At 39.3% G+C, this 17,947-nt stretch overlaps 1 protein-coding gene across 4 annotated transcripts in view; it reads right to left on the bottom strand.

Moving 5' to 3' along the window:
• NBAS (NBAS subunit of NRZ tethering complex) overlaps positions 1–17,447 on the bottom strand; it is a 188,347-nt gene extending 170,900 nt beyond the window's left edge. For 2 of the 4 annotated variants that reach the window (XM_066994950.1, XM_048071263.2), the window contains exons 1-9: positions 17,259–17,446; positions 12,766–12,820; positions 12,114–12,150; positions 10,516–10,593; positions 8,966–9,013; positions 7,797–7,840; positions 6,999–7,132; positions 6,075–6,208; positions 5,861–5,959 (exon numbers count right to left, since the gene is read on the bottom strand). In XM_066994950.1, coding sequence (XP_066851051.1) covers positions 5,861–5,959; positions 6,075–6,208; positions 6,999–7,132; positions 7,797–7,840; positions 8,966–9,013; positions 10,516–10,593; positions 12,114–12,150; positions 12,766–12,820; positions 17,259–17,417 — 788 coding nt within the window. In that variant the 5' untranslated portion in view covers positions 17,418–17,446. Of the gene's footprint in view, positions 1–5,860; positions 5,960–6,074; positions 6,209–6,998; positions 7,133–7,796; positions 7,841–8,965; positions 9,014–10,515; positions 10,594–12,113; positions 12,151–12,765; positions 12,821–14,663; positions 15,564–17,258 lie in introns of those variants that run through there. The other 2 variants (XM_013172651.3, XM_048071264.2) reach the window with 2 other exon arrangements.
• Between the last annotated feature and the right edge of the window lie 500 nt (positions 17,448–17,947).

Consider the following 17,947-nt stretch of genomic DNA (forward strand, 5'->3'; position numbering starts at 1 on the left):
TGCAGTGCAACATATTTATAATTCAGAAGTATCTTTTAGGATAAATGAAACTCAATGACAGCTGGAATGAAGATGTCATATGAGTTTAGACATACACAAAACACAAAGCCTCAAGACAAAAAGCCTTCTCCCAGGACTGCAGAGAAATTCATCATGGCAGCACGTACTTAAAATTTTAAAAAGCTTTTCAGAAAGCAAAATGCAACAGCGGGGGCAGAAACTATTATGATGAATAACACAACTGGTATCAAAAGAAAATGAAAGGTACTCCTGAGAGCCTCAGCAAAGATCCAGCCTTGTTTACCAATTATTTTTTCAGCACTAGACAGGAGATGACTCCAAAATAACACAAGTTGACAGGTAGCCTGGGAATAGCAACAAGAGAGGTTTGTTGGTTTTTTTTAAAGTTAGTCTCGGTGTAAAGAAAATACTGTGCTGACAATTCCCCCAACATCCACCCTCCCCAAAATGTTAAGATATTTTTTCCTAGACAAATATTTGGGTTCTTAAATCACACCATACCAGCTGTAGGTTTGTGTGACTCCATATGGGCCACAAAGTAACAATTTAATAAATGACACTTACCAGTAACTCTCTGGAAGGGAAAGTTTTATCTGCCATGCTGATATTGACATAAGGATCAATGCAAAATCCTTTAGTACTTAATACTGTAAGATCTGTGTTAATTTTTATTCTTGCAGATGCTTTCTGCATACAGCATAGCAAGCGTGCAGCAGTTTCTGGGCTCCATTTCTAAACCCCCCCCTAATCTTCTACATACTTCTGGGATCAGCAGACAACTCCTGGGAAATCTTTAAAGAACTTCATGGTGCCTGACATCACTGGAAAGAGCTACTTATAAGCGGCCTCACTTCTAGCAAGCTCTGGCAGCTTTCAACAAGTTCTAACATCTGCTCCTGACCAAAGGGTGCTTTGAGCTTTTGTTCCAGCTGTCTCCTGACTAGGGAGGGTCAGGAACCTTTTTGCTAAGTGCTAGAAAAAGGCCCGTGTAAGCACCACACCTAGCAAACAGCCAACAGATGCTGCAGTGACTTGTGCAGCAGTTTGTGGAAAAGGGGGGCCAGAAACTATTTGTACACGTTTTTAGCAACTGTGGTGATGAAGCCCGGGGCACAGGCCTAGCACCCACCTTGCCTCAGAACTTGCTCCCTTAGGGGGATGCAGACAGGCCTTTGGGTCTCGGACCAAGGCCTCTTCCAGAGGTTGGGGCATGGACAGCAGGTGCTCCTTGCCTCTGGAAGTGTGTGTTTGGTGATGGTCTGTCTCAGCAGGCAACAGGTGCTTCAGAAAGAAGGCAGCAGGTTGTTGCAGCATCAGAGATGACCAGAAAAGGAGACTGGCTGGATCCTCTGACACTCTGCTCTGAGGATACAGGAGTATCCTAAACTCACAGACGTACTGAAGTGGGGGGCACGCATCCCCCGTGTATATCAGACTGGGAAACGGAGACTTCCCCTAATGGAAGAGGCTGGAAAGCTAGCAACTTCTGGCACCAACAGAGGCTCCTGCTTCACCTGAAGATCTGCAGCTACAGATTAGGTTCAGCATCCTTGCAGCAGATTAGGGACTGGGAGTACCTCAGAGCTCCAAGCCCAGCTGGAGGCCAGTCACTAGTGGTGTACCCCAGAGGTTCATACCAGGGCCCATACTGTTTAACAGCTTCATTAACAAGATGAACTATGAGGCAAAGTTTGCAGATAATACAAAACTGGGTAAGCGGTTGATGAAATGCTAGACTGTGCTATCATTCAGAGGGACCACAGCAGGCTGGAGAGACGGGCCAGTAGGAACCTCACGAAGTTCAACAACAGGAAGCACAGAGTCCTATGCTTGGGAAGGAATAACCACATACACCAGTATGAACTGGATGTCATCCTTACAGTCTACTCAGCGCAGGTGAAACATCTGAGTTGCTGCATCCAGCTCTGGGCCCTCCAGTATAGGGGCCGTGAACGTAATAGTGGAGCAAATCCATCAAAGGGCAATGAAGGTGAAGGTCTTGGAGCATCTGCCATACCAGGAAAAGCAAAGAGAGCTAGGACTGCTCAGCCTGATGATGAAAAGTCTGAGGGTAGATTCTATGAACATGTGTAGTTATCTTGAGGAGAAGGAGAGTGGGAAGCATGGCTCCAAGCAAACTGCTCTGGTTGACCCTGCTGGAAGGGGAATGGGCTAGATGATTTCTAGAGGTTCCTTTCAGCCTCAAAAAGCTGGCTGCCCCTGCAGTATCTCAATTATATTCTGCTTTCAAGGGTTCTATAAAGTTGGGCTAAAGATAATTAGTATACTACTGGTCTCAAGGACAGCAAGTTCAATTAAGGTATCCAAAAATAAATCTTGAGACTTCTACACAATTTTTCACACATCAATTCGGGTACGATAACAAGCAAGATTTCAAGTGAACCTAAAACCTTCATCTCCCAAAGCCATCACACATTTTAGGCTCTAACATCAGACTCCTTCTGAAGCAACTGCAGATAACCCTGAAATAAGGCATTCAGCTCCAGATTAAAGTACACAAAATAAGTGAGGTGTTGAAACTTCCATTAGAGCCTACAGAGAGCTCACACTGAAGCAAACATTTAAGTTTTATCAACTGAAGTTGATAAATTCCATCACAGATGAAAGCTGGAATGCATGGAAACGCAAGCATTTAAGCATCTAAATTAAGATTTTTTCCAACAGCAGTAAAACTCAAGATTATACTTTTTCCCCAAAGCTACCATTTCATGTTTTCCTACAGATTCAGATACATTCCCTACTGAAAGATTTTCTTTGCAATTATCATATGCTTACTTTCGTTTTTTTCAATTAGATATATTAAGTTCTTGATTGCCATTTTATTGCAGTTTAATAGGTAACTGGCAAATACATAGCAATACAGTGTGGTAAGTCAAGGCCTACAAGCTATAGAGACAGATCTGTAAAACTGCACCATCTAAAACTAAATGAAATGCAAAAAAAAAAAAACAAAGTTGAACTTAAGTGATCAAAGTTCACGTTAATGAAAATGGAAACTTTGAAGGATTCATATTTATCTAAAATTTTCTTCAACACACAATTTAAGACAACTGCCTCCCTCAAGCTCCTGTTTTTCAGATAAAACAACTTAATTTCAACAAGTGATTCTGCTCATGAATTTACAGGTCTCTAATGTCAGTTCTTTAAAGTATCAATTTTCAACTTTATTAAGCAAGTCAACTAATTACATATACCAGGAGATACTACAATCATGGAGGACTCTATATGATTTTTTTTTTCCATGGGTCATATTTCCTGCTAAAAACAAGTAATTGCTGAATGTGCAATACACACACATTACAGAAACTTATTGCTTTAGCAGCAGATATAACCACATATTTTCATGTCAGGAAAGGGCATTTCCCAAGATAGAAAATTTTAGAATATTGGCAAAAGAATATGCTGACCATAAGCTTCCACTGAAATTAATTTTATTTACTAATATTCTGAATAAACTGTTCTAAGAACAAAAGAACAGGAGACAATGCTGCTTTTACTTCATACTAATAATAAGATTTTAAAACGTAAACCCACAATCATAAAAGAACAGTGGGAAAACAAAAACTATTAGTTGGAGGTGAGATGAAAGAAAACACAAAACTTGAATTCTTTTTTCTCCTCCCTATTATATACTTCTGTGGCAAGAAGCTGTCACTGGCACACACAAAGCGATGTCCAGACTACATCAGCTGATTTTCTATTTCATTTATTTACTTATTGATGGATTCATCTATTTTAACAGTTTAACTGTTCTGATATCATTTGCCCAGAAATGCACAGAAAATCAAACACAAGCATATCTATATATTAATACAATCAGAATAATTATTTGACCATAGTTTGATTCTAACAGCGCAGTTGCAAAGAATATGGGTTAATATTCAATCTACTTCATTCCTCATATTAGGAGCAGAAAAGGCAGATTTGGAAGCAAGTGTCAAGAACCCTTGTCTGATTAAAGGAAAGAATGAATTGTTTCTGCTGCCTGGTCAGAGTGCTACCAAAGCTCCATCATCCAGACTTACTATTTCAAAACTCTAGATTTAGTATATTAAGTATGAAATATGCGGAATTACTAATTAAATATTAAGCAGTTAGAAAGAGAAAACCATTACTTTAAGAGGTTAATTTTCAGTATAAGCTAGGAGAACATTAGTTCTCATCAACAACCAGTTTTTCCTTAAGATAGCTATCTCAATATTGAAGGATGAGAACAAGTTTCTAACAGAGTTTATTCTAGTATTCTATATCCAAACTGAATTTCAGTTTAAAACAATGCAGTAAATTGTGTTGACAAATTTAATCCTAGTAGCTATAATAGAATAAAAATATCTAGAAAGGGAGTTCTCACAATTTAAAAGAAATCAAGGAGTAAGTTGCCAAGTTTATCTTGCCATATGACCAGTAGATATAAAAATGGCAGATAACATTTTCAACAGAAGGAATCGCCTAACCAGGACCTATTCCAACCACATCTGCTGCAAGACCAGGTAGCCAATCAGTCCCCCTTTCAAATCTGGTATCTGTGCCCAACATTTTACTAATTAAGGAAAAAGCATCACAAGACAACTCCAAATACCAAAGCCTGGCCGTTCCAGCCAGAACAGTAGGGAAAAGTCCAGGAAACAAATCCAGAGCGGGAAGGAAAAAAGAAAAAAAAAAAAAACAAGCAAACTATAACCAGCCCTTAAACCCATCAAATTCAGAAATATCTTTTGAAGCTATTTCTGACATTCTAAAAATGCTGCTAATGCAACATACTCAGACAGTAAATGATGCAAGAAGTAAACAATTTTCTGTATTTATCAAATACAGCACTTAAAGCTAAGTGTTGCATTTGATAAATAAAAATCATGTGTTCTTGAAGAATCAAAAACATACAGATAAACTGACCCAGGCTGCCAAGGCAAATACCTCAGACGTGTTCTCACTGCTGTTTTCTCTATACCTAAGCTACAGTTTCATTGAAGAAGCATACAACAAGCCTTTCTGAAAGAGTGCTTAAGGTACTCTCCAGTACACATGCTAAGAATACATCTTCCAAAAACCAGAAATTACTGAAATTAAGGCATACTACATGACTAAACAGCCCGTGACCACCACATCTCCCTCTCACCAGCATCAGTATTAACTGCAAATAAACAGAAAATAAACGTTTATTTCAAAGAAACTGAGATCAAGTCCTGTGTTTGTTACAAAGAAAAGTTAGTCTTCTCAAGTTAAGGCACTTGATAGGTCAAGAAAAAAAAGCATTTCTCTTAAAGAACTTAAGGAAACTTAAACAACTCTTAAAGAAAAATTAGTCAAATAGCCAACAAGTACCATAGCTTGAGGCTAAAAAAAATCCAACTTCAGAAAAACAGAAACTCAAAAAGTTATGCAAAAAGAAAAGCTTTCTTTAATTTACATTTCTAGAGGCAATAAAATCTACTTAGATCTTAACCCTAGCGAGGGCTCTTTAATACTAAAGACATGATACCCTATTCACAGGATATACATGTCTATAAGGAACTCTTCTGGAGTTCACAAGTGTGCTAGTTGTCATTTGTTCTGGTGTTTGAGTGTACCAACTGTCTCACTCAAGAAGCTGAACTTCCCTCAATATCTTTACTCATTATTAGTAAAGTGAGACCACCAACTAGGCCTTGTTTCATACGTACAGCAATATGTGACTTGTTATTGCTGACTTATTAAATACCAAGATTAAATTAGATACCTCCTTCCCTCCTTTTTAAACATGTTCAACACGCTTTGTTTTATTTTGCCACTTTTGTTCATCATTTCGATATTACTGGCAGATAGCAAACAAAATGCTTACCTGTGACCAGGATGGTAAATGACAGTTGTTATTCCATGTGCATAATGGCTACTAAAGCTGAAACTGTGACTTTCTTGAAAGCTTTGATTTGTTCCAACACTAAGTATGGGTGTAAAAAAAAAATTTAAATTAGATTTATTTTCTTTAAATAGTGGGAAAGAATTCCTTTGAAGTTCATGGTATCTTCTCCAACTAAGACAAAACTTGTGCTTACCTTACAAGATAACTTCTCAGCTCTCCACGATAATTAACGACAAGCAATTCAGCTGACCACTGGGCACTTGCTTTATATTCTAGGAAGATTAATCCAGCAACAGCATAACTCAGATCTCCCGGAAAACTTGCTGCCTTTACTCAAAAATGCAGAAAAATATTGAGAGAGAAAGGCGGGGAAAGAAAGAAGAAGGAAAAAAAAAAAGTATCTTGGTTACTTTTAAGAAATTCAGAATTTATTACTTTTATGAAAGTGTTTTTAAAAAACTAATGTTTCATAGTTTCTAATAGTAACAAAATACACTTCTTTGATCTTGATCTTAAAGAAAGCTTATTAATAAAAAGTCCACAAAAACAACATGCTAAGGAAATAGACTTTAAAACCACTCCCAAATTAGCTTAGTGCAACCTTTGAATACAGAAAACAAAACATGTAATTGTAAACAAAACATGTAATAGTTTGCCTAGCACAACATGTTCTCATACCTACCAATGAAAAAATTCTCATATTGCTTTATTAGCAATATTTCCTCAATTTATAACACAATCTGCCCATGAACTGCAGATTTCTCATCTGCTATTACAAACCATAACCATTTGCACACACACACCAAGTAGAAGATTCTGTATTTCCACAATCTGATGTACCTGCTGATCTACCACAGTTCTGACCAAGATAAGATGAAAACTCTGCCTAGATAAAACAGCACAAAGGATATGTTTTGCATATGCTACACATGACTTAAACTTAGTTAACTTTAATGTAACTGTTATATGATAAATACTTCATAGCATATCCATGCATGGTATTCATATTGTAAGCCTTAATACCAAAGTATGCCACGATTTACAAAAAAAAAAAAAATTACCCTTTATCCTTACAAGAAGTTAAATTTGTACAAATTTAATCAGAGACAGCACTTACCGGTGAAATGACCAAAAGCTCGCTACCCACTAGGTCAAAAACTCTCACAGTTCCAGTACTCTCAGCATAAGCAAGTAACGTACAGTCATGGCTCCAAGCCACTCGTCTCCACTGCGGGTTAGGATCTTTTGGCACTACAGAAAAGGAAAACATTCTTAAAATAAAAGTTTCTTTCACCAGTCAATGGCCACAGTCTGAGTCACAACAAAGTGAACTGTGTTGGACCATCTGACAACCTCCAACTCATCCAGTGTTGGAAAAACAGCACATAAGAATTTAAGTGAGCTTTAAACTGATTTGTACAGAGTAACTTTCATGGTTTGGAACCTCTAGTTCTATAGATGGTCACTGCCCGACAGACAATCGTTCATCTACTTACTTCTGAAAATAATATTTGCCGTGTCAGGAGGTAGAGATAAGGACAAGAAAAAGAGAACTATAATCCCTTAAACAAAATTTTTTAAAAAAAAAGACATCTGCATCAAAAATTGCATGATTCCTGTCATCATTATAAACTTACCTTCCAAAACAAAAACAAACATGAAAAATAAAAAAACTCCAACATCCACTATGCCTTCAAAATCCATTCATTTCACTATCACTTCATTTCAGGTACTGTATGTTAATCAATGCGAAAAGAATCAGCGGGGGGAAAAATGGAGCTAATCACAGAGCAAAAATATTAAGAGACTCCTCACGATACTTTTAAGAAGTTAGTAAACCAATACCACCACTTAGCAACACATGAATAAATAACAACAGCCACATCAAGTAACTATATAGAGGTTGCCACATTACCTTGGCATTTTCCAACTATGGATCCAAAGTCATCTTTTGCAGACCTGCAGATTAAGATTCATGGATTTAGACTACACACACATTCACTTATTCAATTTTCCAGAATAAACTCAGAGCTATAAAAATACTTTAAGTGCACAATCCAAAGGCCTGAATGTATTTGACTACTTGTTCAGAAAGACAGATAGCAGCCTTCACCCTCAGGCAGCTAGTCTTGGTAACAATAGAATTTTAGAAACCCTCCATATAACCCATAAAAAAATAATACCCCAGATTTAGCAGTAATGTTGTTCAAAATTCTTCCTGAAGTTCTGAAATGCTGTGTAAGTCTTTTTTTCCTTAAACTAGCCAGTATTCTCTAAGTTACAATTTAGAAACAATGCAAGAATATAGTTACATTAATACAGTTGAAACACAAGATTTATTCTATAGTTTATAAGCTGACATTTATGGTGTTCACATCACTTGTGATTGAAAATTTTCATACACTTGCTTCTTTTACATACAAATGGAAGGTCTGACCTTCTAGCAAATGGATTTTTGTGAAACAAGTAAACATACTCAATCAAGATCTGTTCTACTGCTAAATGTGTTCTTGAACTGGCAAAGGAAAACTTGTTGTTAGAGAACAGAAGAAAAAGGAAAATGTGAGTCTTTATGGCAATTCGTATCACTTGTAAAATAAAGTGAAGTATTATACATGCCACCTATTATACAGAGAAGTGTAATACTAGCTCCTTGTCTCACTTCTTCTCACTTTAAGGGGGAATGGAAAGGCAAAGGTTAGAAAGACCATGAATTGGAGTTTAGCACTTGCTTTTCTTTCACATCTTAAAAAAATTAAAAAAATAAGACACACACAAACACATCCCAACATGGAGGGAAATACAGATAAGTGTTTATATATAAATCCATAGCATTTATAAATTGTTTTTTGGGTGTGAGTTGTTTTTAAAATGGTGAGTGGGCGAGACCTAAAAAGAAATAGAAGGCTTTTGCTTTCTAAGTGATAACATATTTTAAGATTATCCCATAGACTAATTTCAGGATATATGTAGCATTCTAAAAGAATAAAAAAAGCATTTAAAACCATGGTTAGCAAGTCACTAGAAACACTCTCTCGTAACTCTACAACTGTGGTTATGAAACAACACATAATCATAAGTTACCTGATTTCTACACATTGGTCTTGCACAACTGCCAACAATTTACCATTGCTGAAAGAGGAAAATAAAGGAATGAAAGTTAGTTGAAGTCCAGTCCTTTCAGAGTGTGGAAGAGAGCTCTGTGCACTTTTCTGCATGGTTAAACATAACGTCCCAATTTGTTATGAAAGAGAAAATATCACTTCTTAAACAAAAAAAGTGTTTTAATAGAATTCCCCTTATGTCACTGAAACATATCTGTCACAGTCTCTAACAGCAGCACTAAGAAAACAGAAGCAGTGCCTAGAAATGTTACTGCTGGGCAAGTCAAAAATCAGACGTTTTTTATGGATAAGTTTATACCAGCAATACTTGAAGACTTTGTATTGCTTTATCTGAACCACATAGCTACCATACTTCAGGAAGTCAGGCCATCTCCTTAGCAGCAGGCCTCCCACAGAATCACAGAATTGTCTACGTTGGAAGAGACCTCCAAGATCACCTAGTCCAACCTCTGACCTAACACTAACAAGTTCTCCACTAAACCATATCACTAAGCTCAACATCTAAACGTCTCTTAAAGACCTCCAGGGATGGTGACTCAACCACATCTCTGGGCAGTCCATTCCAATGCCTAACAACCCTTTCAGTAAAGAAGTTCTTCCTAATATCCAACCTAAACCTCCCCTGGCGCAACTTTAGCCCATTCCCCCTCGTCCTGTCACCAGGCACGTGGGAGAATAGACCAACCCCTACCTTGCTACAGCCTCCTTTAAGGTACCTGTAGAGAGCGGTAAGGTTGCCCCTGAGCCTCCTGTTCTCCAGGCTGAACAATCCCAGCTCCCTTAGCCGCTCCTCGTAAGACTTGTAAGACAAAGACTCCCGTCTTTGTACTTAACATACAACATCGCAGCTGGCATGTCACACATCAAAAGGATCACCACTTCCCTCGAAGAATCACCACCTCTTTCAATACAAAACTCTTGCTAAACCACTGATCGTACTTAGTGATAATAAGCTAAAATATTCCATACTACTTTCATGTTTCTTTACATATGTTTATGCTTACTTTTAAAAGCCAATGATTTCAATGATGCTTCTAAAATTACTATAGAACAGCTGTTTCTAGCCTTGGAATTCTTGTTTCTTCCTTCAACAAAGGAAACAGCAGACGGCTTGAGGGTACACATTCACTTTCCACAAATTTAAAAATAAACAATTTATATTACATATCCTGTAAGTTATAGGTCTTTAGCTGATCAAACTCAAGTTCTGAATACAATCCCAGCAGAAGTATTACACTACAAGCTACTTTTGCTAAAATGCTAAAAGTATACACAGACATGCATGAAAGATGCCTTAAAATGGAAATGCTGTGGAAGCCCCTAGATAGCAGACTGACCTTTCTTTCCCAAGGCTACCTCTGAATGCCCCCTGTAGTTCTCTTGACCAAGAAGAGTAACATTACTTTAGCATGTTATCAATTCAACATTGCTATCAATGTGGGCAGGGCGGGAAGTATTAATACATTCACTATTACCAAATACTGAAAACATAAATACATAGCTGGTTACCTTGCAAGTACTAGCTGCCAGTTTATCTGCTTATTAACTAGACGAACCAGTCCATTTGGCAGACAAAACTTCGCAGGGCTGAAAAAGATAAATAAATAAATATTAGCCCAAATCAGAACATACGCCTAGCAATACATGAGATATACACGTCAGGTGACTTAGCTTTAAGATAGCCAATCACCTGGGAAGTTTTAGCAACTACAACTAAACGTGAATCAACAATGCACCCTGCCAACAGCACAGGCTAACAACATCCTCATTTGTATTAATAGAATCATAGCTACATTTTAAGAGATCTAATTATTTACTCATCATTCTTCAGACTCTGGTCAGCAGTCAGTTTGAGGTACCCTACCACAAGGACACCAGTAAACCGGTGTGCTACCAAGATGGTCCGGGGACTGGAGTACTTGCCCTACAAGGACAAGGTGAGGGAGTTGGAGCCTGGAGAAGCGAAAGCTTCAGACAGAGCTAACCAAAGCCCTCTGGAACCTACAAGGTTCCAAGAAGAGTCACTGAGGTGCATGGCAGGAATGCTGATCAGTTTAAAACAGAGGAGATTCCAAGCTGACATAAGGAAAAGAATTCTTCACCATAAATACAGTCATGCCCTGGAAAAGGCTGTCCAGAAGCTCTGGGATCTCCATCCTTAAACATTTTCAATACCTAGCTGGATCCTAATGAACCTGGTCTGAGATTGATACTCATCTGGTTTCCTTCCTCCTTTGTCTCTAACCGTATGTTATAAATACATGAAAATGGCAGCTAGAATCAATTTTAAAAGCTAGAAAACAGACCATCAGTATGACTACTGATATAAAGAAAATTAAATGAGTTCATTCTGTTTGCAGCTGAATCCTTACAACCTGGCTTATATGATGGCATGGATCCCGCAAACACAAACAAAAAAGGCAGAAAATAAAGTAGACCACCAAAAATAGGGAAAACAGCAATGACTGCTGACTTACTGCTATAGTACTATTTCACAGTGAGCAACACCATAGCCCATTTTCATACCTCAAAAATAACAGAATACCTCTAAAGAGGGAGAACTGATATCTTCAAACACACGAAGAGCTTCAACAGAGTGGTATAATCAGAGTTGAAATTCTCCAGGAACACTGTATTTATTCCAGTATGTTTCAGTGATCATTTTAGTGTTTTCTGAATCAGAATTACTTACAAAGCATTTTATACAACAGTTTGAATTGTTAAAAAAAATAATAATAGTACAAATTATAGCCTCGATAGAAACAAACCCTGCCATGCCACCATACCTGTCATTGAGGCTTAAAAGAAAACAGATTCACTGGAAGTATCTCAACTAGGAGTGAAGAGGAAAAACAAATGTTTTGAGAAAGAGGATGTTCCAACTGCAAGTTTACTTAGACTTCTTATAAAACCAAAAAGTCAAAGTAGCATACACTACTTTTTTTCTAGATAGGTTTCGGCTGCAACTCAAGTGGTTTCAGCCTCAGTTGATGAAAAGATAATATTCTAAGCAGTGTTCAGTTTTATTGTCATTAACAATAACTTTATATTAGAAAGGTATCAAAATATTACCAAATAAAAAGATTAAACATTATTTTCAAACCTACCTGTACCAGATATATCGAAGCAGAAACAATGCAGGACCTACAAAAATGAATAAGCAAGCAAAAATTAAATCCCTAGCTGTTTTAAAACACTCTTCAGCTTACTGTACATAGAATTTCAAAAGTTCTCACAAAACAAGAAGTTGTACAGGGAAAAAGCCTCTACTCTTGGTCAGTGAATCCTTATATTAAAGTAAATGCAAATGTCAAATTAAAAAAAATCAGAAATGAGTATTGATTTTTTCTAAGAGAAATGCCTAAGGAAAGCACAACTCAGTTAATGCATAAACCAAGAGCTGAATTTGCAACGATCATAATATCATAAAGCTTCCTCACAGAGTTGTCTAAATAGCAAGTAGCCCAATTGTAAGAACTGAGAAACAGAAAAACAACATCTTGCAAAGTACAACAGGACTTCCAAACTTTTTAGATGTTTTATTATTTTGTCCCAATAACCTAACAGAGGCAAGAGAGCTCACAAAAATGAAATACAGTAACACAGTAATAGTGATAATCAGAAAGTATCTTTCTAAAAATACATCTTCTGCTCTATTTCCATTATACTAGCCACCCTAAAGAGGAGAAACTGTAAATTTTACAGGCAATCTACACATGATTCTTATGAGTCAGGAACATAAAAACAAGTCATATTTACCTGTAATTGCTCTAGTGATGATAAACGATGCACCATGTTTTCTGTTGCCTCTTGGCTGCAATTACAACAATAATGGTCAAACACTATGGCATACATTTTAACTTAAATATTGCATCCATACTATATCCAATCAGCATTCACTGATTGAATGTAAGCTGCCTGCTGGCCAGAAGTTCCTTACTTATTTTTAATCACTCACTACTTTATTTAGTGAGTAATTTAGCCACATAAGTTAAAGCAGGCTATAGAACCAAATTAATTCAGTAAGTGTCAACCTATAACAAACAAAATTTACTACAAATTACGTATCGATTCAACTTTGCCTTGGTCTATGGGTAGTAAAAAAAAAAAAAAGAAGAAAAGACATTGCCTTCTGACTAGGTTCTCCTGTAAGGTGTTACAAATCATTCTTTCTATGCCAAATGAATGCCAAATTGAACTGTAATCCCCAGAAAAAGGTCAAAGCAATTGGTGTTCAACATACTATCCCAATATATAACTGCTAAGCTACATAACGACTGCTTATGAAAGTTCCAGAAAAACATTTTTAGAAAAAAAGACCACTGAAGTAAAACTTATGTTAATCTGTACTGGTTACCACAGCCATCCAATTCACTGCATCTACTCAACAGCCTTGTACAGCCTTTCCAGCACTCTTGCTCTACTTTCATACGTGGGAGGACCAAACTACTGCATAAATAAAAGCACTCTTCAAACACAGAAAAATGAAGCAAAACATAGGATTTATATTCCTAGCTATAAAAAAGGTAAAGTTTTCAGAAGGCAGCAAGAAGTTAGGAAAAACAGATTATACAAAGAAGATAATAAATAAGGAAGACATCACACACAAAATGAACTTATACTTTCCTACTCAAAATATGAGAACATCACAAACTGAGCACTAAAGTAGCTAATAAATGAATTACCTCTTCCCTTCAGTATATAATGCATAGGGCATATCATTACTTGTTATCTAAGATAGTCAGACCTCTTATTCCAAGCTATATGGCAGCAAGCACCAAAGGACACACTAACATGAAAATTCAGGAGTACTTGCATGTTTAAAAATATATTTGGGCTCCCAAATTTAAAATACTGAAGTAAATATTAGCAGTTTTCTATGTAAAGCTTGCAATCCAGAAACAGTGTTTGAAATAATCAGGCTACTTTCTCACAGCATATGAGAAGTCAACACATGTACTAACAGATAATGGCCAAAATTCAGGTTGATCAATCAGTAAATAACAAGACATTAAAGTAAAAGAAGTGAGACTACAAATTATTTGTCACAGCTATCATAGTACCTTGGGATACTGCAATTGTTCCTAAGGAATTTGAAAACCAGAACCTAATAAGATTTTTTTGGATTAAGAAAAGCTTTTTTGAAAAACATTTCCAAATATTGCTTATACATATTGCTATGTATATTACTATACTCTCCAGACGTTTTTCCCCAAGTATTCTTAATGCTCACTCCTGAGACTAAACTGCATTATTATTCCACGCATCTTAACCCTTCACAAAGCTGATTTACTCCTACTCTCTGAAGACTGGAATTTTATATTTTGCAGTAACAGCCCTATCGCCCCAGATACAGTAATGGCTACCAGATCTGTAAAAGCATTTCCCTGTCAAATGTATTTATTTTTTAATTCATTCCTGCCTGTAAGAACAAGTTTGCCAGAGAATTCCAGAAATAAAATCCAAGTAACTTCCTCATTGACTAGATACCTAATTCAGTTCAGATTTTGTTGTAAGCATGCTGAGTTTAAGGAAAAAAATAAAGAATTTTAAAGAACGTCAAAACATTTGGTGATAATGAGAAAAAAACACCACAGAATCAAGTGATATAGCCAAGAAGACAGACAGAACATGTTTACTGTAGAAAAGTTGTCTACCTGTACTTCCATGGTTCAAATGATTCTTTGAGTCCTCTGCTGCAAACTCCCCCACAGAACCACTGTCTCATTCAGTTTTCAATGATGAATTACTCAATAATTCCTTTCATCCTTGTTAGGTATTTCTGGATTCCCAGGAAAGATGTTATACATGACCATATCACTGCACTGAATACAGGTTGCTCAATTTCCATACCAGTCTCTTTGTGGGCACTGTCAGTTTCTTGCACTCATTCTTTACAAATGTCTGTTAATTTCCCCCAGAAAACGCAATACAGACAAATGAGAATACCAACAAGAACTAAAATTAAAACTAATTTGGGGTTCCAACTTACAAAAAAAAAAAAATCCATGCAAGATCTATTGCTGTATTGCACAGAACCTTACACTTTCATCACAGGATCTATCTTCCATCTTCCAGTGGGTGTAATTACAGTTACAAGAGCTCAGAATTTCTGCAATCAAAAATGAATCACCCCAAAGGAGATAACAGAAAAATAAAGCAAAATCAATAGAGAAAAGTTTGGTTTGGGGCCTTGCTTTGGATCCCAGATGACTGCATAGAAAGAAATCTAATTTGATTTCCCAATGCAGCTTTCAACTTCCTTTCCCTTTCTACTTTCACTCACTCATTCCTAACCAAACAGTTTTACAAGAAATACAGCAGGGATCCTTTTGTGACTTTTTTTCTGAACAGCATGAATAAGCCATGATTAAAGAAACAAACATTAAAAAGTCCAAGTCACAATCACCTAAAGAATGAGGTTTTACTCCATAAGACCATAACACCATAAAAAAAAGTTTGTTCCCTCATTTAAGTATGTATGTGGAAGAACGTAACTTGTTATGAACAAATACAGTCTTCCACCTGCAATATTTTTATATCTCCTCTGTTCAGAGGTTCCCATTAAACATAAAACCTTGTTAAAATACTGTGGTATTTTGTGGTAAATGCATTAACATCTGCACTGGACTTGAAAGTCTAATACAAGAAACATATAAAACCACATGGCTTGCAACTTCTATGACCAAATCAGACAACAGTTGAGCTAGAGATAGGCTAGCTCAGCAAGTTTATATTGGGTTTACGTGGCAAGGTTTTGGTGATGGGGGGGAGGCTGCAGGGGTGGCCTCTGTGGGCAGAGCCCAGCAGCTGCCCCATGTCAGATCAGAGCCAGCTGCAGCCAGCTCCAAAAGGGACCTGCCACTGGCCAGAGTTGAGCCAGTGAGCAATGCTGGTTGGGCCTCTGGGAGAGCAGACTGAAGAAAGCGGAAAAAAAAAATTAAAAAAACTGCTGTGCAGCTGCAGCTGGGAGAATGACAAGTGAGAAAGTGTGAGAGAAGCAGCCCTGCAGATGCCAAGGTCAGTGCAGACGGAGGGCAGGAGGTGCTCCAGGCACGCAGCACAAGCTCCCCTGCGGCCTGTGGAGAGGCCCCTGGTGGAGCAGGCTGTCCCCCTGCAGCCCATGGGTCCCACACGGAGCAGATCTCCACGCTGCAGCCCGTGGAGGAGCCCCCGGTGGAGCAGGTGGATGTGGCCTGGAGGAGGCTGCGGCCCATGGAGAGCCCACACGGGTTCCTGGCAGGAACTGCTGCCTGTGGAAAGGAGCCACACCAGAGCAGTTTGATCCTGAAGGACTGCACCCTATGGAAAAGACGCATGCTGGAGCAGTTCATGAAGGACTGTATCCCATGGGAGGAATGCCACATTGCATCAGGGAAGAGTGTGAGAAGGAAGGAGCGGCAGAGCTGCAGACAAAGCGTTACAAACTGACTGCAGTCCCCATTCCCCTGCCCCGCATGGGACAGAGAAACAAGAGAAAAGCCGACACCAAAGCTCACCCATGGAAGACGGGGGACGGAAGTACGATGTTTTTAGTTCTCACCACCCTACTCTGTTATCAGTCGCACACAAATTAAACTGGCTTTACCCAAGCCAAGTCTGTTTTGTCTGTGAGGGTAATTGGTCAGCGATCTCCCTGTTCTTATCTCAACTCATGAATTTGTCATCAGATTGTCTCCCCCATGTCTTGCTGAGGAGAGGGAGCGGTGTGGTGGGCACCTGGCAGCCAGCTCAGATCAAACCGCCACAAAAAGAAATAATACAGATAAATGAACATCTCAGCTTTTCCACTGACCCATAGTGAAAAAAACGGTAGAACGTCAGTAAAAACTTATAAAACAACGGCTTGCCATCTTTTGAGCTCTGACATCTATTTGTGCACCTTGCAGACACAAAATGATGCAAACTTTCCTTTTCACTCATGAGGGGAAATCCCGACGTAACCCTTCTGTCCTGCAAATCGGGACAGGGAGCCGATTTGCCTCGTGCCAGGTAACCTTAACAACGGTCCCACTTCCACCCGCACTGCTTCCATAGCTGCCAGCACAGCTGCTTCTGGGGATGACAGAGGCAGAGCAGGAACGAAGCGCCACGGAAAACCGGGCAGGGCACCGTGACGGGGGCACGGGCCAGGAGCTGGGGGCTCGGCCCGTTACTGCGCCCGTCCATGCAGCGCCCGCCTTCCTCCTCCTCCTCCTCGCACCCGCTGACGTGGCCGGTCCCCTCCCCCAGCCCCGCGGCGGCCACCTCACCTGCACCTCCGTTTCGGGAGGCCACTCGGCGTTGAGCAGCAGGTCGTACAGCACGTTCTCCTCCTCCTCCCCGCCGCCACCCTCCTCCGCCCCGCTCCCGGCCGCCATGCCCGCCGCCCTCCGCGCCCCTTCCCTGCCGGCAGCGGCGGTGGCGGCCATGTTCGCCCAGGCCCCACCCACAGCCAGAACGACGACGGTGGCTGGCGGAACCCAAAGTGCTGGCGTCCGGCGGCTCCGCGGACGGACTTTAACTCCTTCATAGAATTGTTAGGGTTGGAAAAGACCTCCAAGTTCACCTGGTCCAACCATCCCCCTACCACCAATGTTCCCCAATAAACCATGTCCCTAAGCACCACGTCCAACCCTTGCTTAAACACCTCCAGGGACGGTGTCGCCACCACCTCCATGGGCAACCTGTCCCAATGCCTGACTGCTCTTTCTGAGAAGGAATGTCTCCTCATTTCCAACCTAAACCTTCCCCGGCACAACTTGAGGCCATTCCCTCTAGTCCTATCACTAGTTACCTGTGAGAAGAGTCCAACCCCCAGCTCCCCACACCTTCCTTTCAGGTACCTGTAGAGCACAATAAGGTCTCCCCTGAGCCTCCTCTTCTCCAGACTAAACAACCCCAGTTTCCTCAGACGCTCCTGATAGGACTTGTGTTCCAGGCCCTTCACCAGCCTCGTAGC

The sequence above is a fragment of the Anser cygnoides genome, chromosome 3 (assembly GCF_040182565.1).
Source record: "Anser cygnoides isolate HZ-2024a breed goose chromosome 3, Taihu_goose_T2T_genome, whole genome shotgun sequence".
Taxonomy (NCBI): Eukaryota; Metazoa; Chordata; class Aves; order Anseriformes; family Anatidae; genus Anser; species Anser cygnoides.